Below are 25635 nucleotides of genomic sequence, written 5' to 3'. Positions count from 1 at the left end.
CATTTTGAGAGCTGTCAGTTCTTTTCTGATCAACTAGACACTAACATAAAAGCAGTAGCCTGGTTTTTGTTTTGTTTTTGTAGAAGCAAAAAAAATGGGCTGATGAAAAAGACTAAAATAAACATCTATTTATCTGCAATATAGTTAATTCATGATTCCTGTCATCAATCCGTAAGTTTAAAGTAGGTTGTCATTTTGTCTAAATTATATCCCATAAAAATAGGATATAATATATAATATATAATATAAATATAAATAGGATATAATTATACCATTATATTATTGTTATAGTCTAATACTGAATTTTCTAAATTAATTGCCATCATTGTTGATAATACTCATATATTGGGACCTTTCCGTGATAAAAGTGCAGTAGCTCTAATCTGGAGTATTTTTTAGGATTAGTATGCTGTTTTTTGAGTAGGGGTATTCTCCTTATTAATCAATAAATTTGCAATACACGACATATTAATAACAGTCGCATCCATTAATTCATACATTGTGGGTACTGATGTGGTTACCAGGCGCTGAAAGCTTCACTAGAGCATTTTCATCCTCATCGTCGACCGTTCGTTTGTTCTCACGCCGGAATGGCGCTGGATGATGCTGCTGCTGCTGCTGCTGCTGCGGCTGCTGTGGACAGCCTCTCTGCATCCCTGCTCTCCCCCTCCTCTCGTCTCCTCTACTCTCCTCTCCTCTCCTCCCCCCCCCGCGGACAAACCGAAATGGTTTCTTCCAGGCGAACCTGTCACTGTCACCGGTGAAGCGGCGGTGAAGGCAGCCGAAGTGTGAGAGCAGAAGGGGGGGCGGGGAGGGGGGAAGAGAGGAAGGGAAGGCTTCATCCACTGCCTGCCATTGCAGTGCGGCGGCTGCTGCTCTGGAGCCACACCAGGAAGACCTTTCTCTTTTTCTGTAACATTTTTAACAAGCACGCCGTGAGGACCATTGCTTTTGCGAAGGTGAATGGGTTTTCTTGATTTATCCGTGAGTACGTTATTTCAGAGAGTATATATTTTTTGCTCCATAAGCAGGAGCTGAGTGGATGTGTGTGTCCCCCCTGCGGGCACAAGCGAGCGATAACGGTACAAGCGGAGGTAAACTTAGCTACCTCACTGCTAGCGAACTGCATGTACGCGCTATGCTAAGCGGTAAGCTAGTTACCCAACATGCTAGCGTTATCTTTTTATTGAGCGCACGAATAATGATGTCAATTGCATTATTTTTTGTGGAGCTTGCATAAGCTGTAATACTGAGTCACAAACTGCCCTGCGGTCGAGCTGTCACCGGGCGGAGCTTCCAGGTAACATTAGCTGGGTACAGCTAGCCTAGCTGCTGTAACAAAATGTCGGCCAGCTAGGGGGTTGATTTGACCAAGAGGGGTATTAAGGGGGCACAAGATTTATGAAGCGTCAGACTGCAGGAGGCAAAGAGTGAGTGGTGACGTGAGGTCCGCAGCTAGAAATATGACATCGGTTTTTCAAAATTAAAGGGGAAGGTCAGGCGGTGGCTCACCTTGTTTTGATGGCCGGTTAGTAAAAGCAAAGTGGGCGAAGCTAGGTAGCAGTTGGCTAATGTTAGCTTGTTAGCTGGCATTAGTTTTGGTGACACCGAGAGATACTTGCCTGCATGTACACGATGTTAAACCAGCTGTCATAATAACGCACTGTCATGTCAGCTGTGTGTCGGGGGGCTGCAGTCTGTGTTTGGTTTCGCTTAACACATCTAGGCGAACTATCTGACTGTTTTCGTGTCCGCACAAACGGACAGACTGCGGCTAACATGAATAATAAAGCACCAGTCGTCACCTGTTGAGTATTGATGGACAGTATCGCTTGTTTTGTCCGTTTTTTTCGTTTGCCGTTAACTGCCGTTAGACGGAGCTGATGACGTTATCTTGTTGGTACACTGTCCACTCTCATCATCTGACTGGTGTACTAAATATGTAACGATAGTGAGGAGACGAACATGTTATTATTTCTTTTAGTGTTCAATTTATCCGGGATCCCGGTAAATGCGATTTGGCATTAATGCATTAACCTCAGCCAGTTGCTTTATATGGATGAAACAGTTAACTGAACTAATTTAACTGTTCAAGTTCAGTGAATGCGTCTGCCAGCTTTCCAAAATATATCCCACAACCCTAATGTAGAGTACTTATTGTATGAACACATCTTCTATAATGGCCAAAATTTGGTATTATATTAAATATATCTTTAATGTAGCCATTATGGCTCAGCTCTACTTTTTAGGTTGTTTTTTTTCTTATTTTTGAGAATGCTACAAGGCAGAGAAGATGTCATAGATTTATTTGTTTAGTTTGAAAAATGGATAATAGGCTTTGAATTCAAAGGAAGCTACCAAAATACTATTTAAAGCATGCGGTAATATTACATTTCTCAACTATAACATGTATAGTTTTATCTTTCAATGGAAGTATGATTAATTTCTGCACATCTCAGTATTAGAATCTGTAAGAAGGGATTACCTTTAGGTTTTTGACTGAATATGTCATCACTGGCCTCACGATAGCGTTGCAAAGTTATATAAATGGCAGCTTGGCAGGGCAACAGATTTTCCAAATTTAAGTGGGGGAGGCAAAATGCAGACTATATTTGTCTTAGCCATTAGAGGTTTCATTGCACAGTTTAATTCAGTGTGTTCTTTTTAAATAATTCAAATTATAGTGCTGAGCAGGGGATGCCTCTGGCAAGCATGTGGCCTGACATGAAGAGAGTATCTAGCTGCTCAAGGGCAGCCATAAATGTTGGCCTTTAAATCATGTTGCCCTAAGCTGTCATAGGAACAGCAGTCATCTGAGTCATCGTGGTTTTGGAAGGTCAAATGTGTCTGATATTTTGCCTACTTAAGTCGAATTTGACTGCAGTCTCGTGGTTCTGTGTATTTTTAGAAACTGTCTGAAACAAGACGCTCGTCCAGATGTTGCTTATAACATACCTATGTTACAAACAGACACACTAATGAGACTTCATTACTGTTTTTATTTTGTATGACGTGTTAACACAAGGAGCGCCTCTGAGAAATTAAACCTTGTTTAAATTCAGGTTTGTATGTAAGTTAATGTGCACACAAATGGTTTATGTTATGAATATAAAAGGGTAGATGGCCTCTGGTGCTTCTTTGAAGAGAATAATGCTCCAACTGTGTAGAGACAGGGTGCTGGAAAACAATGCCAAGAAATGTTTGGAAACTGTGGAAACAGTGTTAGCAGTAACCCAGAGGTGCCATTAGAATGAAAAGGAAAATTATTTACCCCGCACTATCTTGAAGTATTGTATCCATGCTCATACCATGGATTATTTTGTATAGTTGGCATCACTATCAAGTGTGAGATTTTCACTCACTGAGAGGTGTGACTTGAGACTGAGATGGACTCATTTCTCACCCATTGTTTCACCCTTCCTGAGCTTATACTTCCATTACAATCTTTTTTTTCCAGTTTAGGAGGTTTTTTGCAGGCCAGTCTAATGCCTTCTCCCTCTTTATGTCCACTCAAATGTTACTCTGCATGTTCTTCAGTGTGGCTTGATTGGTACAAGATGAATTCTAATGCAACGGGTACCATTGGGTTGCAAATTTAGCTAACATGCTAACAAAAAAAGTTACACATCTCAACTGTATTCTGGATAAAATATAGCCCAGTTCATATGTAAATTGCACTACATTTACTGATAGGTCTCATCAATGATATTTTGTGGGTCAGGCTTTAAATGGTTGGTGCACTATCTTTTGTTCCTTACTTATTTTATGCAACTCAGATTTTAGGCTACTTTTTGGAGAAAAGGTGTGGAGTTGGGAAGTTGATTAATCCTTGCTGTGGGCATTAAAAGGTCATTGCTCTGATATATGGCCGTGCTACAACTTCCTAGCAAACATCGAATAAAAATACGACATTAAAGTCCATGTTCCTATAGTACAGCAAGTCTCTCTAACAAATGGCACGTTTACATTATGGCCATGGCTCCAGTTATACAGAAGCTCACTTGTATAAATCAAGGCCGTCGTAAATCCCTGTTTGAAAGAGGCGTGGAATTATCAGGATGAAGAGGCTTGCAAAATCTCTCATCAATCACATTTCAACATGAACCTCCTTTTTCTAATGGCGCAGAAACATCCCATATCATTACTGTTTTTCATTGGCTCCGTTGTCCTCATTTCAATCACGGTGACGGAGAGGAGGAGGGGTTCAGGTCAGTAGCTCAGCTTATCAGCACATTCCTGCCCTCTTGTGTGCTCTGTGTGGGGCACTGATAAGTTCCACCGGGCTGATTCAGTTCAGGAGCTGATTTCCTGGTCCGTGTGTTCAGGACACACTCAAGCTCCGCACTGGGCTATATCAGCTATATGTAAGTCCTCTCCTAAGGTAGGGAGTCGACACTAGAGACTTCGTAACTACTAGTTAGTTTGTAACTAAATCAGCTACTAAAATTGGTTGCACCACGATTACTTGGGCCATAACCTAACTAGTTTGGACGTAAAGTCATAACTAAGGCAAGTCGTCAATCAGCGGTCAAAGATAGAGTTCCACTGTCATGGTTACCGTGTGCATTAGCTTTCTGGCTGGCATGAGTCACTTGGCATCGTAGTAAGCTAGATCGATATTGAAATAACATATCAATAAATTGGGTCTCCACTGGATTACTGTGTTTCAAAATGGCATGCAGTTAATGAAAAAATGATACCGTGTGGCAGAAAAACTGCTGTTTTACCATCAGTGAGAATAATTCTGACATTTTATGATTTACACCTACCCGAGAGACATGTGTAACTATGTAGTTGTTACTTAGAGTTGTAGTTTGTAATTTATCTCTATGGTGCAACTGCTTTTATTTTAGTAATGCGCAAATCACAACTTAGTAATAATTTGCATTTATAACTAGTTTGAACTCACACACAGCTGGTGCAACAGGCTGCTGGTTACGACTCCAGCTGTGGAGCCCCGACATAGACTCTGCTGTTCTCCTTTTGTTGTGTTGTCGACACAATCAGATCAGATACAAACAATTTATTGGTGTGAAGATGCAACACTCTTTGCTCAAATGAAAACACAATAGAAAAGAGTAAGAATAAAGTGGCATGAACATATTATACAGGTCATATTTCCTGGGAAGGAAAGGTAGGGGAAAAAAATCTAAAAAATTACTTTATTTGTCGATAGTCTGTGACATGTTAATTAAACACCAGTAAAAAGTTATCAAATACAAATAAACCCAACAAATAAAAATTAAAGATAGCCAAGAAAGAATTTCCTCTTCTTAACAGGTAAACGATAATTTAGTGTCATTTTACACATTTGAATTTCAGCAAAAAAAAGAGTTAGTTTAGTTTAGATTCAAAATGCTTCAGTCTGTGGGATTAATATCATATTTTAGGAGGGAAACAACTCAGCCTGACCACTCAGACTTGATTTTAAGTATTTTAGCTTTTTCCTGCACCACATGACATGGTTTATATTACGTGTTATGACAAAAAGTGCAGAGAGCAACCAATCATCCTAAAAACAGTCGGAAAAGATATCGCAGAACTTCCATGTTACTATACTGTCGGACAGAAAAACTATGTTGTTGTAACAGCAAATTATCATACCGTCTAAACACAAATCTAATCTGATCAGTTGTTAATTACAGTGTTGACAGCCAGCTTAAATGCCTGCTAGCTTCCTCCATTGGAACTTGGAAGACAAGTGTGGTTTTGACAGGTTTCATAAGGTGTGTGCGTGTGTGTGCGTGTGTGTGTGTGTGTGTGGGGCCAACAGAGTTTATTCAATGTTTTATGGCCACTGGCCACATGCTGCCTGAGAGACACATCCCACACAGAAATTTTTGCTGCTCAAGTAACTTTGTGTCTAGACTTTTTTCCCCCAGACATGACCACTTTAAGTGTGGGGCGTAATTGTTTGACTTGAAAAGCCCTATGTGTACATTTATTTATTTTGATAAGAGATACTTTTTTTCACACTAGTTATTGGCACTATTTTGAGTATACATATAACATCAGGATAGAGATTTGTTATAGTATACAGTAGTATAATAGTAGTCAACAGAATTGGATTTTCTTCCTTTAAAAAAAATGCTACAACTCTGTAAAATGCAACAACAAAATGCTGCTGCCAAAGTTGTCATTCTGTAATCACTAGCTTAATTTTTTCCCTATTTCCAGTTATTAGACATAGAACTGTGGTTTACTTGTATGGATAAATTTGTGTTTTTGGAGTGTTTAATAAGAGGAGTGTATTTATCTTGCGGAGTGTAATCCCACCTCTCCATTGCAGTCATGAATCAAGTATCATAAAATAAAACAAGTCGCAGTGGCTGAACTGCTGACTTGTAGCGATTAGCAGCTCCGCTTCTCTATGTGCCTCTTTTGGTTGATGTGGAAATAATTAATTTTGAGGCTGGTAGGCAGAAGGTAGTGGGGAGAGCAAACTATGAGTGGAATCTGTCACCTCGCTCTCTGGCTCTGCTCAGAGGGATGTAAATTTAACTCGTCCCCTTTGCCAGCGGTGACTCGGTGTCTGTCAGGTTTGTCCAACTCGATCATTATCCTGACTGATGTGTGTGTTGTAATGACCAACACGGCCTTGGTTTGGTGTCAGGTGTATAGTGCTGATGAATCTGGGCTAAATCTTTGTAAAAATGTGTAAATCTATTTCTCTGTTGAATTCTTTTGAACCTTGAATGCTTCTCTTTGTCAGATTTCACCCTGTCACAGTTTGGCAAACCTGCAGGGTTTGAAGAGCTTTTTCTCTTTAATTACACAATGTCAAAGGAATACATACACATACATGTAAAGAAACATAATAACAGTAACACCACCAACAACAGATTAGAAAATAAAAAGAAAGAAGAAACTATAGCTACACACAACCATAATCACATCGCATATACCACACACACACATATTCATATACATATCCACATACACACACCTATTCATAATTATTTGTTCGATTATACAGCCAAAAAATGAACATATTTACATGCCTATAGTTGACATTTATTGACATTCCAATGTTTTTTTTTTAACTCCAGCCTTCACCATGACTCAAAGCGTCCAAAAAATAAATTCTGTTCTTTATTCCTATTAACATCCTTTTCTAGAGCCAACTTCAAAAACATTTTGAAACGTTCAGCGTTTGATTGCTGTCTTTTTTCTAGCTTTAAATTTAAATGCTTTTCCCATCGTAATGATGATGTTGTTTAAGTCTTTTCCGTCATCATCCCTTAAATCACTAAACATTGTAGTTAAAGGACAACTGAGATCCAGTCTTGAACTTTAATCCAAACTAATGCAACTTCCTTACAATAGCAAAATAAAATCAAATCTGACTTTTCTTACTTCTCACAAAATCTACACAAGTCACATACTTGGATGCCCCATATTTAAGCATTTTCTTTGTAGGCAAGTACCCGTAGATTAGATTTAGTTGTAGACATTAACAGCATTTGTCTAACAAATCCTCCCATTTTGACTGAATAGCTACTGCTGATAGCTACTGATATATTGTTTATTTTTCTCTTGTTTATCCATGTTGTATCCTTAATGTAGAGGTAACATGCCATTGGTTTTGTACATAACGATAGTTTCCTTTTCCACGTTTGTGGTATAGCTGCTGGGTCATAAATATTACCTTATACAACTGTAAGATAAGACATGACTTCTATCTATCTATCACTGTTCAAGTGATCATTTATAAATAATATTCCTTTTCCAAACACTCATAAACAAAGGCTTATCCTTAATCAAAATATTTCTCTTGTACCATTAACACTCCTTTGGATTTCATAACAGGATTCTGGTTGATGATATCGGTATTGAAACCAACTGACTAGGACCTCTTCCAAAAAACCTAATAAATATTTAAATGACTTGCTTTAAAATAGTAAACTGAAAAGCAGTTAACTGAAGGTAAGGATTGAGTTCTTTGTGATACAGAGGATGAACAGACATCAAAAACTTTGCTGAGAACCACTGTGGATTTAAAATAAATTTAGGTACAAGGGATGCTGTTCTTTATCCTTCAATAACTGCTGATTTAACTTCCAGTATCCTGGGCCCCTATGAAACGCTGTAATGCTCAAAATTATAAGATGATGATCTGACCTAAATCTCTCTTTAATCCAAACTTTGTTAATTTTTGGAGTCAATGAAAATGAAATAGCCTAATCTATTCTGCTTGCCTGATTTCCTCGTCTCCATGTATATCTTGTTTGCTTCGGATTCTGCAATCTCCATATGTCAATTAAGTCTAATGAGGACTTATAATGATGCTAGAAATAGCATTATAGGCTCTTAGTTTGTATGTCTTTTTGATCCAAATCTTCATCCGGTACAGTATTGTAGTCTCCTGTTGTTATCAAATTTGTAGCCTTTTTTTCTTGCAACATTTTGAAAATGTCTTCAAAGAAGAGTGGATCGTTGGAATTAGGTGCGCACAGATTTATTAATACAAATCCTATGCTATCCACTAATGTATCTTGTATAATGAATCTGCCTGCGTGATGTATTATTGTATCCACAATATCTACTTTTTACATTTAATCTCATCCAGTTGGGTAAAGTGAGTCTCTTGTAAACAAAATATATAATAGTTTTTATCTGTAAGCCAAGTAAAGATGTCTCCCCTTTTCTTCCTATCAGCTAAACCGTTACAATTTATGCTTGACATTTATAACTTGGACATATTAGAGCTTCAGTATAAAAACCACCAACAAAAACAAATACTTTTATGTTTTGGCAAGTTTGGCAGCACATGTACAGCAGCCAATATTTTCCTTTACACACATACGTTGGCGAGCATCATAACCAGATTAGTCCATTTAGAAACTGAGGAATTCCACTGTTAATGAAATAACAGGCCTGGCCATATCATTAAATTCATTGTATTAACGGAAAGGTGGGCAGGTGAGCTCAGAACCGTGATTTAAGCCAGAGAGTAGAGTCTGGATCCATATACACTTTATCAGTCACATATAACCTATCGGTAGTCAAGTTTGCCTTTTTGCCTCTTCTTTTTTATTTGGTGATAAAGTGGTAGAAGCACTTTGCGCCTCTCCATTAACACTCTTGGAAACAGTTCAGAGATTCTGAAAGGCTTACCTTTAAGCCTTGGGCCCAGATTTTTTTAATTTGCTGTCGCTGCTTGAAGTGTTCAAACTTGATAACAATTGGCGTTGGAGTTTTTGGAGCAGCCACGTCTGCAAACGGTCTTGTCTTTCCCAGACGATGTGTTCGGGCAAAGATGATCTCCTTTGTTGTCTCCTCTGAAAGGTTGAGCTTCTTTTGGAAGAATGTTTTAACCTTCCACATGTTCACCGAGGACTTCAGGTATGCCAGTGATAATTAGATTATCACTTATCGATCTGTACTGAAGATCCGTCATGGTTTCCCTCAGATTTCCATTTTCCTTTTTGAGGCATATGATTTCTTTTTCCACGTCCCAATAACCATTTCTTGGTTCCTCATTTTCAAACTTCATGGCATTGATTATTTCTTTCAGATCCTTTATCTCTGTTTGCATCCAGAATGTCCAATTTATTGAGTTTATCAATAAACTCAATAAATCTCCTCACGCAGCAATATGAGACTATATTCTGTGTCTTTAGGCTCAGGTCTTTGTTGCAGTTCATGGCTAGACAATCTTTCTTTCCTGATTGACTTGGGCTTCCCCTCTTGCAAAAGTATTCAGATCGGTTTTCTCTACAGGTGTACTTGTACCTGGATTACAAGGCGAGGGAGAAGCCATGCCGTCCGTTAGCAGATAAACAAACGAGCCAATAAAGGAATCAGCATTATAGTCAACTGAGCTTAAGTCCTTCAGATACAGAGTGCTTGATATAGCGATCTTATCGTTTGATTTAGCCTACAGCATGGAGATTTCCTTTTCTTTGTTGCTGCTTCAAAGCTGCACACCGCCAGCTACATTGGCGCCATATTGCCTTTTGAAGAGTTTCTGCTTCCTCCTTTGGGGGCGGCTGTGGCTCCACTAATCGGAAGATTGGAGGCCAAGAAAGATTTTTACATTGTTTGTCAAATATGTTGATTTTCAGGTGGGGTCAGCACCTACCTGCAGAACGTAGCAAGTCCTTGTTTGGTGTACAGTCCACATGTCGAAGTGTGGGCAAGATACTGAACCCCAAAGTGTGTGAATGTGCATTAGATTAGATCCTGATGAGCAGGTTGCATGGCAGCCTCTACCATCAGCGTATGAATGTGTGTGTGAATGGGTGAATGTTGACATGTATTGTAGTGCTTTGAGTGGTCAGGAGACTAGAAAGGCGCAATATAAGTGCAGTCCATGTGCCATTACCTTGTCATTGCATTGTGTGTATTTTTATTATTTTCAATGTAATGCATTCCTTCTCTCACAGTCACAAACAAATCTGTAATGACACAGTGTCTGGATGCACAGGATTCATGGCAGTGATTATGGTTTGGTTAACCTGATTAAAAAGAGCATGTCAAAGGCAAAGTGCAAATGATGCCTTTACATACAGCAGTATTTGGTAATCTTGATCCTTAGAAATTTGTGAAGGAACAAACAGTCCTTTACAAAAGAGTTTCAAGAATTGATGTTGAGAAATGAAATATTGCTACATTACACACTGATACAGTATAAAAGAACTAAATGGTACAGGAGTTGGTTTCCGTGGCTGTAGTCACATCTGTCCTCCCAACGTGACCTGGAAAAATAGCTGCATTGTAAAGAGGACGATAACTCCAACCTTCATAACAGCTACACCATGCAGTATACCATGTGTTTCCTATTGGTGATGAGGGAAACTGCAGTCCTTCATAGACAACAAGGAATGCTTCAGTATATGTGGTTGGCACATTCTGCAGATGCTTGAAGTTAGCCTTAGGATGAATTTGAATGTTTGTGCAACCATGCAGTATGTTCCTACACAGAAAACACACAAGTCCTAACAGTGTTGGGGAAAAATGTCTCAACTGCTAGAACAAATATAAACATTCTTGACCAGTTGTCATACCCTGTCCTCTAAATGCCACTTGATTGGATACAAAGATGTTTTCCACTGGACAGAACAGTGTCCTTGCTTTTTATTTGCCTTTTCGCTGGAAGCTGCATGGTAGAGCTGTTCTCTGAATAATGGCAAGTTAGTGGCTGTCACTTGTTATTAATGATGTCATGAAACTACATGTTCACACATTTGCACACGCTGTCAAGTTCATCATCTTCATTTCCCATAAAACATCTTATTGAACTGCTTTTAATGCTACGTAAACAAAATAACAAGGGCAGTGACATTTTAGCATGATGAAAATTGAATCAGGGAATCTAACTAGAACAAGGACTCTGTCCGTATGTATGTGTGTCCTTTGCATATCTCGAGAACTGTTCATCCGATCTACTTCACACTTGGTGGCTGTATTGCTGGGGACCCAAAGAAGTGCGGTGTCAAATTTGGTGCAATTTGGACACGTGACACGTTCAATATTAATAAACTTTGAATAAACCAGCGATCAAAGAGCGGCTCAGCTCTGCAGCAGCGGGGCGGGGCTTCAGGGCTCTGCAACTGCATGTCATGAGCACAGGTGGAGATCAGAGCTGTACAGCGAGTCAGAGGAAAGTATTTTCACATGGTGTGCGCTGACACGTGACATGTTTACTATTAATAAACTTTGAATGAACAGTGAGCTGCTCAGCTCTGTGTCTGAGTGCGGAGTTTGACGTCTAGGAGTAAAAAGAGCAGGGTGTTGAAGTGATGAAGGTCCGGAGCTTGTCTCTGAATCAGGAAATGAATTTGGATTAGTGTGAGTGGATATTCTTACTCAGGATAAAATTTGATAATATGGAAATTGCATAGGGCCTAACTGAAAGTGGCTAGATGACGTGTATAATAGTCAAATAACGAAAAAAGTACTGAAAATATTGAGTGTGTGTGTTCATTAAACCCTTAAGTCCCTGCATACATTTTTTTTTGACCAAAAAATATTTATGTTGCTGATTTATTTTATTTTTTTGTACTCCATAATAATAAAAGGATAGCACAGCTGGCGATCAGAGCTATACGGTGAGTCAGAGAAAAGTTTATACTTGTACTCAAACATACCTCACATCAACAGTATTAATCTTTATATGTGTTGAAGCAGCAATACCGGAGGCGGGCAATCGGCCCATTTCAAACACGCACGTTTTGAACGGGCACTGCACTAGTGCATAGCAAATGACTGTTAAACACATCATGTTGCCCTAATATCCATTTGTTCAGATGTCAGAAATTCCCCGGGCAACCATCCTTGTGTATGTGGGATGTTATACAAGTCTCATGTGCCTTCTTGTTTTCCTCTCAGCCTCCTTTTCTAGGGCTGTTGTGTTTGGTTTTATTTTTATCTGCTTTGTTTGCAATGTTAATTTCTGTTGGTGGTAAAATTCAATGGAGATTATGTTTTTGTTGTCTTTACGTGATCAGCTGCAGTAAAAAAAACAACAACAACTAAATATTACGTCTTCGTGTATTGTTTATGCTTAACTGTCTGTTTGATGGCTGGTCATCCTCTGTGCTACGTGACTGACACGTTTAGCATAATTTATGCATGTAATGCAGCACACCTGGGGAGGAAGGGCGTAATAATGTCCCACATGCTGAGAGAATTGATGGATTCTGCTCTGGTTCAGTGCGGCAGCTTGAGGGTTAAGTCCGATACAGCAGTTTACACTGCGGATGGATGTTCGCTAGTACAGAGGAGTCCCATGCTGTAGCGGAACTGCAGATCCCACACAGATCGCTGCCAAGCCAGAGGGGATTTGCTTCGATCCCATGAGCGTGTAAGGAGAGAGTTGGAGGGAGGGATAAATTTGAATGAATTGAAGTAAGATGATGAGAGAGGACACGAACCCTTGCGGGACAGAGGAAGCGTTAGGGTGTAGCTGCAGGGAGTCTTTCATAACCCCTCACCTGTGGTCGTAATTTCAGTTGTTTCAGAGCTAAGAAAATAGAAGGGGAAAGGAAGGTGGGGGCAAGTCCCTCCCAGCACTGATTGGTGCGGTCATGCACTGAGGCTGCTGATGTGCGTCTGCTGGAATCTCCTGCTGGATTTACTAAGCAGTAGCTGGAGGCTGGAGACGCTTTTGTCTGTATCCTCTGTAGTGAGCAGAATGAACTGATGTAAGTACCTCTGATCTTCTATTTTAACCGTCATGCTTCCAGTTTTGTCTACATACGCAAGCAACAAACCAAAGATGAGGTGGAAGTCTGTTTAACTGTAGCTTTTAAATAATGCAAGTGTGTGTCTTTCATGGCTGTAATGGCTGGTGATTAAGTTTTATGTCAGAGTTAATAGGTTTCATCTTTTGACCTTCTTATCGCTCTTTCAATGCTGCATCTCTCCCTCTCTGCCCTCCATTAGAGATCTGCAGTACAGTGTCTAACCATGTTGTATGTGCTGAGTGTCACTTAACTCTCAGGGGACCCCCCTGACTGGTGCTAAGGCATGGGCCCTCATTTGCATTTGAATACGTTTTCTGAGGCATGGGAGTTTTAGCAGTTGTCAGCACTCCCCGGCACATCGTTTTCAATTTCTAAAGTGATCAATCATCTTATTCTACTTGTTTGCTGCTTCACTGCCAGCAGCCACAGTGGAGTGTGATCCTGTTGTTGTTTTCTGTCTTTGGCCGCAGTGCAACTTGCACAATGTTCTGAAAGTATGCTTCTTTGGACATAGCAATTTGTTCATTCGCTGACGTGCTAGTCATTTCGTCAATTTCATTCCTAATTTGATTTAACAGTTACAGGATTCTGATTGCGGAAAACCTCTTGGACAAATTAAGAGATTTTTTTTTTGTTTTCCTGCAGGAGACTCAGAGAGCTTTAGTGCTGCTCTCATCATGTGAGAACTCAACCGTAGTTGGAGTGGAGAAGCTCATTTGGGTCTTAAAATAAGGATTCTCCAGAAAAAGAGTGGTATCCAATCTCAGACTGATACTAGAAAAAGGAGAGTTGTGGTTGTCTGCATCCTCAAAACTCCAGAGTAATTGTCCCCAGGAAATTGTTTCAGTTAATCTGCCAAATTATCAGCTAAATTTAGTACTTTACTACCACACTGTGTAACACATGAGTATCCCAGCACCAACATTAAGCGTTCTGCATTGTAAATCTTTTTTAAAATAGCCACGTTTTCTGCCCTGGCACCGTAAAGGACTTGTGAAAATGATCTACCTCTCTTTGTTTTCCTCAGACACTGCAGACAAAAACCGACAAATGGGCACTAGAGAGAAAGTTAATTCATTTTCTTTTCTGTATTGCATCATTTGTTTCAGTCGATCCGTGGCATTTAATATAACAAGAGGTTATTAAATGTTCTCCAGTGTTCGTGCTGCAAGTTTCCCTAAAATCACTCTGTTGCAGCATCACAACGGCAGAATTAATGAGAGCTATTTTTAGCTACTCTGGTCCCAGAGTGGTCAGAATTGAATAAGGTTCTGCCTCATCCCCAAACTGTACTACAGCACAAAATCTGTTCCCTTAGTCAGAGAATTGAACACCCCGCCATATTGCCTCAGTTCTTTCTTTTGGATGAAATATGATTTTATTTTTCTGCTGAATAGAGAGTCAGGGAACCTGCACTCTTTAATTTTAATGATACTCCAAAGGGAATCTAAAATGAAACACCATCTTAGCCTCCCTCGTCGTGGGTCGTGTTAGGTTAGTATTGTGATGACTCATTGTACATAAAGGATTTTTGTCTGCAAGGCGAGACAGACATTCTTTTATTTTTGGGTTCAGATTTACTTACACGATGTGTGGATTAATCTAAACTGTACCACTATTTATAATATAGCAATGATGTTTGCTACGCCGAGGAAATTTACATTTTAGAGGAGTGTCATTTGACTTTTCTCTGTTTTTGTGGTGGCTACAGGACAGAGTCTGGGAAGTGAAAAAGGCAGAGATGTGAGGCATGACTTGGAATAATACCGCAATGATCAGCTCCTTTCACCATTTTACCAGCCAAATAGATTTTTGAATTTGAAAAGAACCGTCAAAAGACAGATACCTTGCCAAAATGGCTGGTGAGCATGCCAACAGTTGCCAAAATTTGGTCATATTCATTGTACTGGCTTCAGACTGGGCCACCAGATCGCAGATGTGTAGGGGTTGTTATTGCTAAAATTTCCTCCAAAGTTCAAAGTAGACAAGCTCAACATGCAAAATAAAAACTCAGATAAACATAGATGGCTATAGATTTATAAATAGCTACAAACGCCCGCGTCAAATACCATTAACCTTGGCCATATGTGTTGCTGAACTTGCAAATACAGTTAATTGATTTAGTGCTGAAACGTTTAGTTGACAGGACAATAATCAGCAGCTATTTTAATAATTGATTAATTGTTTAATTTCATTAAGCAGCAAATGCAAAGAATTCATTTGTTCCAGCTTTGTAAAAAAAGGTGAATTATTTGTTGGTTTTCTTCTGGACTGTTGGTTGGACATAAATATGTCAGTAAATGTTGATTGGTATTACTACTAATTCTTTTTGCATTTAGTGATTAATTGATTAATGATGAAACTAATCATTACTTTTAGCCCTCAATTGATTTACATGTGGAAATTAATAGCGGAACAGGCTGTTGATAGATCATTATTTGACAGAAATGCATAATGGATAATTGTTTCATTTTACATTTGTGTATTGACCATTTTGACCACAGTTTTTCTGTCTTCCTCAACTCTCAGCTGTGCGATCCATCTGTGTTATAGTCCATCTGTGTCGTAGTGTTGGCTCCCAAGTTGCCTGGTTGTAATCCCCCAAGCATGACCCAACCAACATGGTGTGTCTCCACTGTGGAGCGGCTGCCAGCTCTGGCTCTGGCTTGTGGCATGAAGCTTCTGTTGGCACCAGTTGTTTGTGGCCATAAAGGGCGTACACAACAGTGCCACAAAAACTCATAAGTCACTGGATGCTGATGCGACTTCGTCACAATATGCACAGATATAGGAGTAGTGCCGAGTCTCAACGGCTCCTTTTTCTGTCTTTCTTCTGTTTACTTGCACGAGATTAGTGTCTTCAGCTTTTAATAGGGCACTAAGATGTTAGTTTGGTTGTGGGACTAAATATGAAATGCCATGTAAACACTGTTATTCTTTTGCTTTATCATTTTGCAAAGTGTCTGTGTCTGCGTCTTTGTGAAATCCTACAAAGCACAGCACTTTTGAGGGGATCAAAAGAAATGGTAATATGTTTGTTTTAGACCAACGTTGGGCCATTAGTGCAGACTGTGTTTAGATGTGCATGTATCAACAGTTTAGCAATGCTCATCTAAAAGCTAAAAAAAAAAGAAAAAGGCTTTTGTTTGCAAATTAATTCAGTCGTGTCTTTTTTAAACCTCCCACAGTTGAGAGGAACCTTCAGACACGGCCTGAAAATGTCAGGCCACTTGAACAACACCACACTGTTCCCCCTCTGTTACCAGAGCAACAAGCTCTGCAGGAGGAGAAAGCAAAATTACATCCCTTCAAAATGAAAGGTGTGCGTGTGTGTGTATGTGTGTGGGGGGGGAGGAGGGGGGGGGGGGGGGGGAGAGATGCACACTGCAGGACCCTGCTAAATCTGTTTTTGTTTTGTTTTTTTTCCTCCTAAATTGTGTTTAGTTTTTACTCCATTTAGATTCCTCCTGTTTTGCTCCATTTAGGATTTTACATTCCATTAATTTTATGGTGATTTATTTGTATTGGATCAGGCGTAGTAAGCATTCTTTAATCATATTTTCCAGACAACAAAATCACATTTCTCGCAACCTCACTGCAACACGGGGCCTTAAATATTATACGTTTGTTTGTGTGCATGTTTGTGTTATGCTGCATTAAAGCCTATAAACATTTCTGAAAGTAGAAATGTCAACTGGAAACAAGTGCCTACCATAACTTTTCAGTTTAGTGCCAAACCTCTCTATAAATTCACACTAAATGTTAGACTTCTTTGCATCAGCGTTTCCACAGTGCTGATCAAGAAGACACGGGCATAAATCCTCCTCCCTAAAGAGCAAACTTTCCAGAGAATTCATGCTTCTGTTTTCAGCAGTCTTGTTAATATTCTGATGTCTTTTTTCTCTCTCTCTCTCTCTCTCAAGTGCTGCAGTGTATTCAATGTAAAAGACAAGGGGGAGTGTCCTTGTTCAACCTTTTTTTTTTTTTTTTCAACCACCTTATGCGAGTCCCACCATAAGCTGCTTGAGGGGTTTGTGACTGTTGCTGCCAAGCCGAGAACGTCTGGGGCCACTTGTGGCGATTTATTCAGCTGCCTGTATTCCCAGACGCTGGCTAATGTTTGGCATTTGGCCGACAGTTCACGACAGACAGGACGATGTGTTGAAGCCTGCGTGGTAAAAAAAAAAAATAAACAGGGCAGCAACAGTGTCAGTCGGTTAAATTACTACCTCAGGCTGTGCTTCTCTAACAGACAAAAACAAAGTAGGACCGCGCTGTTTTTCTTCAAACTTAGAAGATGTTTATTCAAATTTTGGTTTTTGAATATTTCGCCTGTGGCTCCTCCAAGATTTATGCATCATTATCACTTCTAGGAACTTGATAGCGACGCCATTAGCAGGTTTTCATGTTAATATGGGTGCTTACTCATCCTCCACACGAAGCTGGACTGACACCTGCTAGATGTTTTGGGTTTCGGAGCTGCCAGCAGAGTGGCGATGATGTCAGATGCTTTTAATGTAAGATTCAGCTCCCCTCCCTCATCTCTCATAGCACTTTAATGTGCCGCAACATGAGATCATTCTTCCTCAATGTGTTTTCTGCCGAGGTAGTCGTACTGTAAGTGTTAGAGGTGTCAAAGAAATTACCAGCAAAGCAGGAGGGAAATGTGTGATAGTTTCACCTATTAAGGTCACAGACCTAGGATCAATTTACATGACAAATGGGGGTTATTGCATTAGGTGCTGTGATGTAGGTTGTAATTTGCCCCAAATGGATGGACCTGATAGTATTTTATACGCAGTCATTGAATGTCTAATGTGTCGTGAGATTGTGGTGGAGGTGAAATGATATAGAAGCAGAGATAAGAAGCGAGCTGTGGGGCGCAGAGGACAACGCTGACCTAACAGCTGAAGGAGTCGACCTTCATCTTATCCTCTCTGGTTGTTAATGTGACGGAGGATGTGCTTTAATTTCAAAGACCGTCTGTCAGTGTGGCCTTCTTGTATCTAGCAGGGTTTTGTTTTTTTAATCATTGTACCTATTGTATTCAATACACTGTAAACATGGGACTGCATACTGTGGAGCCATTATAAAGAAGAGTGTTTCCTGACTGACACCTACATGTTGAGAGTGTGTGTGGTCTGTTTGATTGGCAGCGTGTGAGTGCAGCACAGCGCTATCTGTATCACTGTAAATAAGCAACAGAGTAAAAGTTGAAACAAACTCAATAGCCTGCTGGGTACAATGTGTTCAGAGACAGTTTGTGTCCTTATTACATTTTGTGTCTGAAATAATCCAGAAACACTGAGATTCTCCTTTTTAGTAGAAACTCTTAGTAGAAAGAATGACACGGGCTTCACTAAAATACTATTGCCTTTCAAAATGTGTATGGTTTTAGACTGGTCCCTGTTTGTCATTTTTACTGAAGTCTCTCTGTTCTTTTGTTATTTGATAGTTCAGTTCACTGTATTTGGGTTCAGTATGTAGCAGTATGTGTTAGTATATTCCTTACATGCTTTATTTACAATGCAGGCGTGATGCAAATAATAAAACAAAAATACCTCAGGCTATTGTTTAAAAAAAAAAAAAGAAACCATCCAAATAATTACTTTAAATTTTCTTGACTCTGTATAATACAAGGTTTGCTGCAGACGTGTTAAATGGACATATGTGCCTAGAAGCACAAGTTTGCATATTATACAGCCAATTATATCGCACGGATAACACTGACACAGTTCATTAAAAAATGATGATAATTGACCTTTCTGCAGACTGTGTTAAAGGTTAAATTCACTGTTGGTAGAGATGCTGTGCACATCTATTCTATTTTAGGGACAAACTGGCTTGAACAATGAAATATCTGCACTTTTACTGTTGTCAACTTGATAATTTTTAGTCACTTAACATGTTCTTTGGCAAAACGATAAGCGTCAAATTGATATTTTCCGGCTGTAGCTAAGATGTAAAATGACAAAGAAAAAGAGTGTTTGGAGTTTTGTTCAAGAAAACTTCAGCAGGACACGTTTATCTTTCTGGTGACTCAACACGTGTCCCTTTCGCCAAAAGATTATCAGTCCAGCAGAACTTCTTTTTCTTTAGACTTGGAAATTGTTTGATCCGTCGTGTTCACACTGTCTTCTGTATCTCTGTTTTCTAGAGTGCAGCAATGGAGGAGACTGTCATTTGGGAACAGCACACAGTAACACTACACAGGGTGAGTATTTGGTATCCTCCTTCAGATGCTCTCTCTACATAGGTATCTGTTGAATCCTGGTCCTGGTCTAGATATCGGTCTGTCCTGCTGTCTGTCTGGCTATCTTTGTCCCCATCCTTCTGTTTTGATTTCCTTCTTATCTCCACTGCACTATCTTGTCAAAAGTGGGCTCTGTGTGTACACAGTTGCAGGAAGAGATAAGACAAAATGGAGGAGTTATCACAGAGCTTTTGATTTTCTCCTACATCCGTGGCTGTTAAGTAAAGTAGTTTGGGTCCACAAACAACCAGGGAAGAAATACTTATTTGGTCAAATCCACAAGCAGGTGATACTGGTGTCTTTTTTTTCATCCACCTAACATCTTAATGTATTTGTTCCTCTGTGTGCAGGCACCAGGGTTTGGCTTCGGGATAGCCATATCAGGAGGTCGGGATAACCCTCATTTTCAGAGTGGCGAGACCTCCATTGTCATCTCGGATGTGCTGAAAGGCGGCCCAGCAGAAGGCCTACTACAGTAAGATTTTATTCTGTTATCGGCAGCCCGGTCAGATTGCTAGTTATTAGTATTAAATTACCCTGCCTGCTCCAGAAGGACTCCAGCACGTCTGTTCTCTGTGTCCTCTCTCTAGGGAAAATGACAGAGTCGTCATGGTCAATGCTGTCTCCATGGATAATGTGGAGCACGCATATGCAGTCCAGCAGCTTCGTAAAAGTGGAAAAATTGCCAAAATTGTGAGTGTCAAAATCCCTTTTATGAATTCCTGCAGAGTATTTTGTGATCAGTTGCTGAAAATTAAAATCAGGAAGTACAATGGGTCAGAAAAAGAGATGTTGTATTTATATTAATCTGAATGACATGTTTAAGGACTTGTCCTTGCTTTTCCTCATATTTCACAATTGATCGTGCTTGATTAGGGGAGTGATTGATTCCTCTTACTGTAAGTGATGTGTTGTCGGGCTGTTCTTATATCTCATTTCCTTCGGGCAGACAATCAGACGGAAGAGGAAGGTGCATGTCCCCATGGGTCGCCTTGGGGAGCGGGAAACTATGTCAGAGCACGACGAGGAGGAGGACAGCTATGATGAAGAGATATACGAGACGCGGAGTGGACGCAGCGGTGCTTACAGCGGTGTGGGCGGAGCCATGGGCAGGCGCAGCGGGCGAAGCAGCGGGCGAAGGGACAGGGAACGTGAACGCAGCGGCTCGCGGGAGAGGAGTCTCTCCCCACGGTCAGACCGCCGCTCGCACAACCTACCCCCACGCCCTGCCAAGGTCACACTTGTCAAATCCCGCAAGAATGAAGGTGAGGCTCACAAAGTCGGGGATACAAACGGAGGGAAGAAAGAAAATGTTCTGTTTTTGAACAAGTTGCAGTTGCTGGTAATCCAGGAAATCACCTGCCATTTTGTTTGCCCGAGACAGCCTGACTTTTAGAAGAGAATTAGACCTCCAAATCAGCACTGGTGAACTGCCAGAGTAAACAAAACTTGCCAGCCACAGCAAAATCCAAGTAAACTCAAGTAAATCTAAGTGAAAGAGCAATTAATCTTCTTTAATCAGTACTGTTAATCCCAGCGGGAGCAACGGCTGACAGCAAAGTGTGGTCAGTGTGCTGTTGTCACGTGAACTCTGTGCTAACATGGTCTTTGTTGCTGTCGTTCACTTTGTAAGCAGAATATGGCCTGCGCCTGGCCAGCCACATCTTTGTCAAGGACATCTCCCCTGAGAGCCTGGCAGCCAGGGACGGCAACATCCAGGAAGGGGACGTCGTACTGAAGGTGAGGGAGAGCGTCATTATAAAACAATACGAATTTGGCATTTCTTCATTTTTGTATTGATAGAAATTGAGAAAAGTACTCACTATACTGCCACACTGTGCTTCTTTACTACTGTATGTTTTGTGCTATCTAATGTTGCATAACAGCACTCACAGTTGCAGTTTGATCTGCTTGATGAAGGTCAGCTCTTGTTGGAGTACACATAAAGTAGCTCCATGTGCATAACGGGTACTTTTTGAACTGAATCAATCATTTCTCACATCCAGCCTTCTCACATGTGTCATGTTACTCTCTTTTTATGCCAGTGCTTAAGAGATGAATGGTTAATAAAATGGACACTGGGCAGAATTTGCCTATTCTGTATCTGAGCCTTGGCTGCATGTCATTTTTCCTTGTCTAGGCTGCCTCTCATAGCTTTCTAATTTGATTTCACCCTGACAAAGAGGAGCAGTGTTGCAGCTAATTTGCATCTGATCTCTTGCTGTTCAGATGACAATCCATTTGTCGTCCAAGCATGACCATGCTATCGCATTAAAATGTGCAACAAAGACATTGTTTCAAATTCATTGGCTGTGGAAAAAATGTTCTTTGTCATGTCATGACTAAAAGTCTTTTTTTCTGCTTCCCTCAGATTAATGGCACAGTGACAGAGAACCTCTCCTTGATAGATGCCAAGAAGCTGATAGAAAGGTCAAAGGGCAAGCTAAAAATGGTTGTTCAGAGGGACGAGAGGGCGACCCTGCTGAACATCCCTGACCTCGATGACAGCATTCCTTCAGCCAACGCCTCTGACAGAGATGGTGAGACTGGTGTTAAGTGTTGGATTCAGCTGACACGGGGGTGCAGTTTAAAAGCCAGACTTGTCAGTGTGTTTATCAGGCTACAGTTGTTGAACAGTGGCTCTTGTTTGATCAGACATTTCAGATATCCATTCTCTGGCATCCGACCATTCCAATCGATCGCATGACAGACATCGTAGCAGCCGCTCCCGCTCTCCAGACAGACGATCTGAACCCTCGGACCACTCCAGACACTCCCCACCACAAATCAGCAACGGCAGGTGAGGGACCATCCATCCACAAATTGCAACCTGGGGATAAGTGTTGAATAATAATCTGTGTTATTTTCATGTGGATACATTCAGTCTTGCTACTCACTCTCTGTGTTTCATATAAAACAATAGTGACTCAGTACCAACATTAATTCACATTTCAACAAACAAATTCAATAGAGGCCACATTATTTGACTTCAAATTGATCTGAAACACACACGCAGTGACCACTTACCACCAAAGATGTCATTACTCTGACCCTAACTGATCTTGTTCTAAGATCTGAGCTTCCATCTGTCAAAGTTAATTAAACCCGGCTTGTTTTTTTGTTGTTGTCGGGGTTTTTTGAGTTGTGAAGGACCTTCGATTTTATGTTTGGGTTAATACCAGCCATCAGCCCATTCAGCACTTCTTTGACTGTAACCTTGTTTGAAAGCACCTCATTAATTCTTCATTTAAACACAGCAGAGCACCACAATTGTTGCCTTTTCAAACCACTTAGCGACCCGAGAAAAATAAAAGCTGCAAAATAATCAAGTTACTCAAAGTTCAGTGCTTTGACCCATATTACTGTGTCTCTGGGATAAAATGTCATCTTCTATTTTCAACAAAGCATTTTTGATGCGTCAGTTGCAAACACTGCAAAATTATATAAAGTGTCGAAAGTGGAGTCTCACCAACAGTGACAGAAAGACACTTAAAAAGATTTGTCTTGTTTTAAATATTGTCCTTTTTATCCCCTTGATACGCCACCAGTTGGAGAATACCGTAAGTTTGTTATCCTTGAAAAGTGTGACTAGGTACTATTAGTAGTAATAGTTTAGTAGTAAACCCCAAATAGATTTAAAGCGCATTACTAGAGAAGTAGATCTTGTTGTAGATATTGTGACAAACAGTAACCTCGTGGCCGTCATAACAACAGAGAAATTTTGGGATCTCGACTGGGAAATCAGTGTTTTAGGCAACAGCAAACTATACCTGATGAAATATTGTTGAAGGGCCGTTACGTGGCATCAATTATTCAGTGACGCATCTTGTTTTGACTTGAGATGACAGCGTCCTGTGAGAGTGTCACATAATCTCTGTGTCTCTTGAATATTTTGGTGGACAAACCGCATGTTTGGCACAAGGACAATATGGCTCCAACAGTGAGGGAACAAAAGGACGTCACCAGCTATCAGTGTCAACTGTCTCCCCTTTTTACATGCGGCTGAGCTTTTGTCAGGGCTCCTGTCTTCATATCTGTGGACGTCTGGCTTGATAATACTCACTCTTTATGTTGAAAAGATTGTCTGTAAGGCAGTTTTCACAAAAACCAAAAATGTTTTGTAATGATTTCCTGATGAAATATCTAAGCCACTGAAGCGTTTGAATAATTCATTAAAGGAAATATTTTAATTAGCAAGAAGGAGATGTTGAGAGAGAGCGCTATTGTTTATCGTAACCTGATTTGTGACCTGTGACCTTTTCTCTCACTCCAGGAAGTTGGCAGTTGAAAGTAGGGCCTCCTCCAGGATGGTTTGAAAAAGAAGTTTGTTCCACTGCAGTCTGTTCAAACAGTGTCCTTCTTGGTTACTTTGTCCCTCACCCTGTGAATAAAGCAATACTTTGCCAGTAAAATTGTGCCAGGAAGCCCTACCACTGGGCAGCTGGCTTAGCTTCCTCCTGTTCTCTTCTGAATCCTCTTTGAGAAACACATTGGTATTGTCACCATTTATCAAAAACACAAGGACATTCTGTCATCATTTACAATCATAATTGGCCAGAGTCACTGTGTATCTGTTTACCCAGCCTTACTGTTTAAAAACTGGCATTGAAGTTAAACCCCTTCTGGTCTATAGCCAGAGCCACACAGTGAAATTCACCTGGAGGACAGAATCCACTCTGACACCTTCGATAAGCTGCTCTAAAAATAGAGCACAAAAGAAAGGAAACACAAAGTTGTGACCTTCAAGACTAAGATGCCGCTTTTTTTTTTCTTTTCTCGGCTAGTGCGTGCCCACTGCAGTCAGGAGAAAATTAAATACTGTCTCTGTTTTGTATTGAGAGTAGTACAGCCTTGTTGTTGTTGCGTGTAGTCCAGATGTTGTATCTTTAAAGCTCTCCTGTTGCCTCCAAGCTCTACATCTCCAGAATACATTATTTATAATGATATGTCTTCCATTTCTTAAGATAAATTGTACAAAAATGTCCATTTTTGTCTGCAGTCACAGAAGTCGTGACGACGAACGGGTCTCGAAGGCGGCTTCAACACCAGCGAAGCTACCAGAGGAAGTTCCTCTGCCCAAGCCCAAGGAGTCGGCTATTGCCAGAGAGGAGAAACAACTCCCACCGCTCCCAGGTTAGATATACAACACCCAGTCATTAAACCAGATTTTTGTGAATATGTTTAAGTGAAAATCAGTGATTTTAATTTGTGTCTCTATATCAACATCTGTACTTGTAAGCCAATGAAACAGCAAGTATTTCCCTGTCTGTCATTAACAGCAGAAATTAAGATGGCTTCATAATAGTAAAATGAAATCCTGTTTGAACTAGTCATTCTTGCCCTTTTGAAAAGCACAAATACCAAAAAAAGTTAGATCCAGACGCCTGCTGAGCCTGGCTGAGTTTGCCTGGAGCCAAGTGACAATAAACCGTATGAGCTGATCGAGTCTGACGTTCCTCCCCAGCCTGCAGCACTCTGCTGCCTTTCTGTTTGACCTCCCTGCTCAGGACGCCGCTGTGTGCCTTGTGTGTGTGTTTGTGTGCGTGCGTACGTGTGTGTGCGTGTGTGCACAAGTGTCAATGTGATAATATTTTGCCTGTGTGTTTTTGTGCAGTTGTGTTTTTCATTAGTGCACTTGTTCTCGGTTGTATGTATGTTCTCAGTATGTAACTGCGGTATTGTTCATTTGTTACAGTGTTTTGGTTATTTTCCTTTTTTAAAACATGTACCTGTACATGTACCTATCTGTTCATTGATAACATGTCATTGTGTGTGTGTTTTCAGAGCCCAAGCCGGTGTATGCTCAGCCTGGACAGCCAGATGTAGACCTGCCAGTCAGTCCCTCTGATGCCCCTGTGCCAAGCGCTGCCCATGACGATAGCATCCTACGGTAAAATCAACAGTATCATAAACCATCCAATGAAATATACAAGTCTCCTGAAGAACTACAAAGCCACAGCTACTATGTTACGAGCAACTCCCCTGAGCATTAGCTCTCAGTTCACTTAATCAGATGGGAAGGCGACTGTGAGGGGAAAGTTTTAACCTGCAGTTCACATAGCGACAGCACATCTTGAAAGTTTTTGAAATGCTCCTGTGCCCTGAATTATCTATACAAAGCAGGGGCATTTTGGCACATCACAAGGCTTAGAACTCAGTGCTGTGAAAAATGTTGCACGTACTTGTTTGCTG

The 25635-nt window shown here is 40.5% G+C and overlaps 1 protein-coding gene across 10 annotated transcripts in view; it reads left to right on the top strand.

Moving 5' to 3' along the window:
• Positions 1-850: 850 nt before the first annotated feature.
• The window catches only part of tjp1b (tight junction protein 1b), a 37453-nt gene continuing 12668 nt past the window's right edge, over positions 851-25635 (top strand). For 4 of the 10 annotated variants that reach the window (XM_042411155.1, XM_042411154.1, XM_042411153.1 and 1 more), the window contains exons 1-10: positions 851-984; positions 19348-19404; positions 19794-19918; positions 20034-20136; positions 20393-20708; positions 21077-21183; positions 21815-21983; positions 22099-22243; positions 24443-24576; positions 25228-25333. In XM_042411155.1, coding sequence (XP_042267089.1) covers positions 964-984; positions 19348-19404; positions 19794-19918; positions 20034-20136; positions 20393-20708; positions 21077-21183; positions 21815-21983; positions 22099-22243; positions 24443-24576; positions 25228-25333 — 1283 coding nt within the window. In that variant the 5' untranslated portion in view covers positions 851-963. Of the gene's footprint in view, positions 985-1144; positions 1301-1371; positions 1431-19347; positions 19405-19793; positions 19919-20033; positions 20137-20392; positions 20709-21076; positions 21184-21814; positions 21984-22098; positions 22244-24442; positions 24577-25227; positions 25334-25635 lie in introns of those variants that run through there. The other 6 variants (XM_042411157.1, XM_042411156.1, XM_042411148.1 and 3 more) reach the window with 4 other exon arrangements.

The sequence above is a fragment of the Thunnus maccoyii genome, chromosome 5 (assembly GCF_910596095.1).
Source record: "Thunnus maccoyii chromosome 5, fThuMac1.1, whole genome shotgun sequence".
NCBI classification, from domain to species: domain Eukaryota; kingdom Metazoa; phylum Chordata; class Actinopteri; order Scombriformes; family Scombridae; genus Thunnus; species Thunnus maccoyii.
This window is presented reverse-complemented; position numbering and strand designations above follow the sequence as displayed.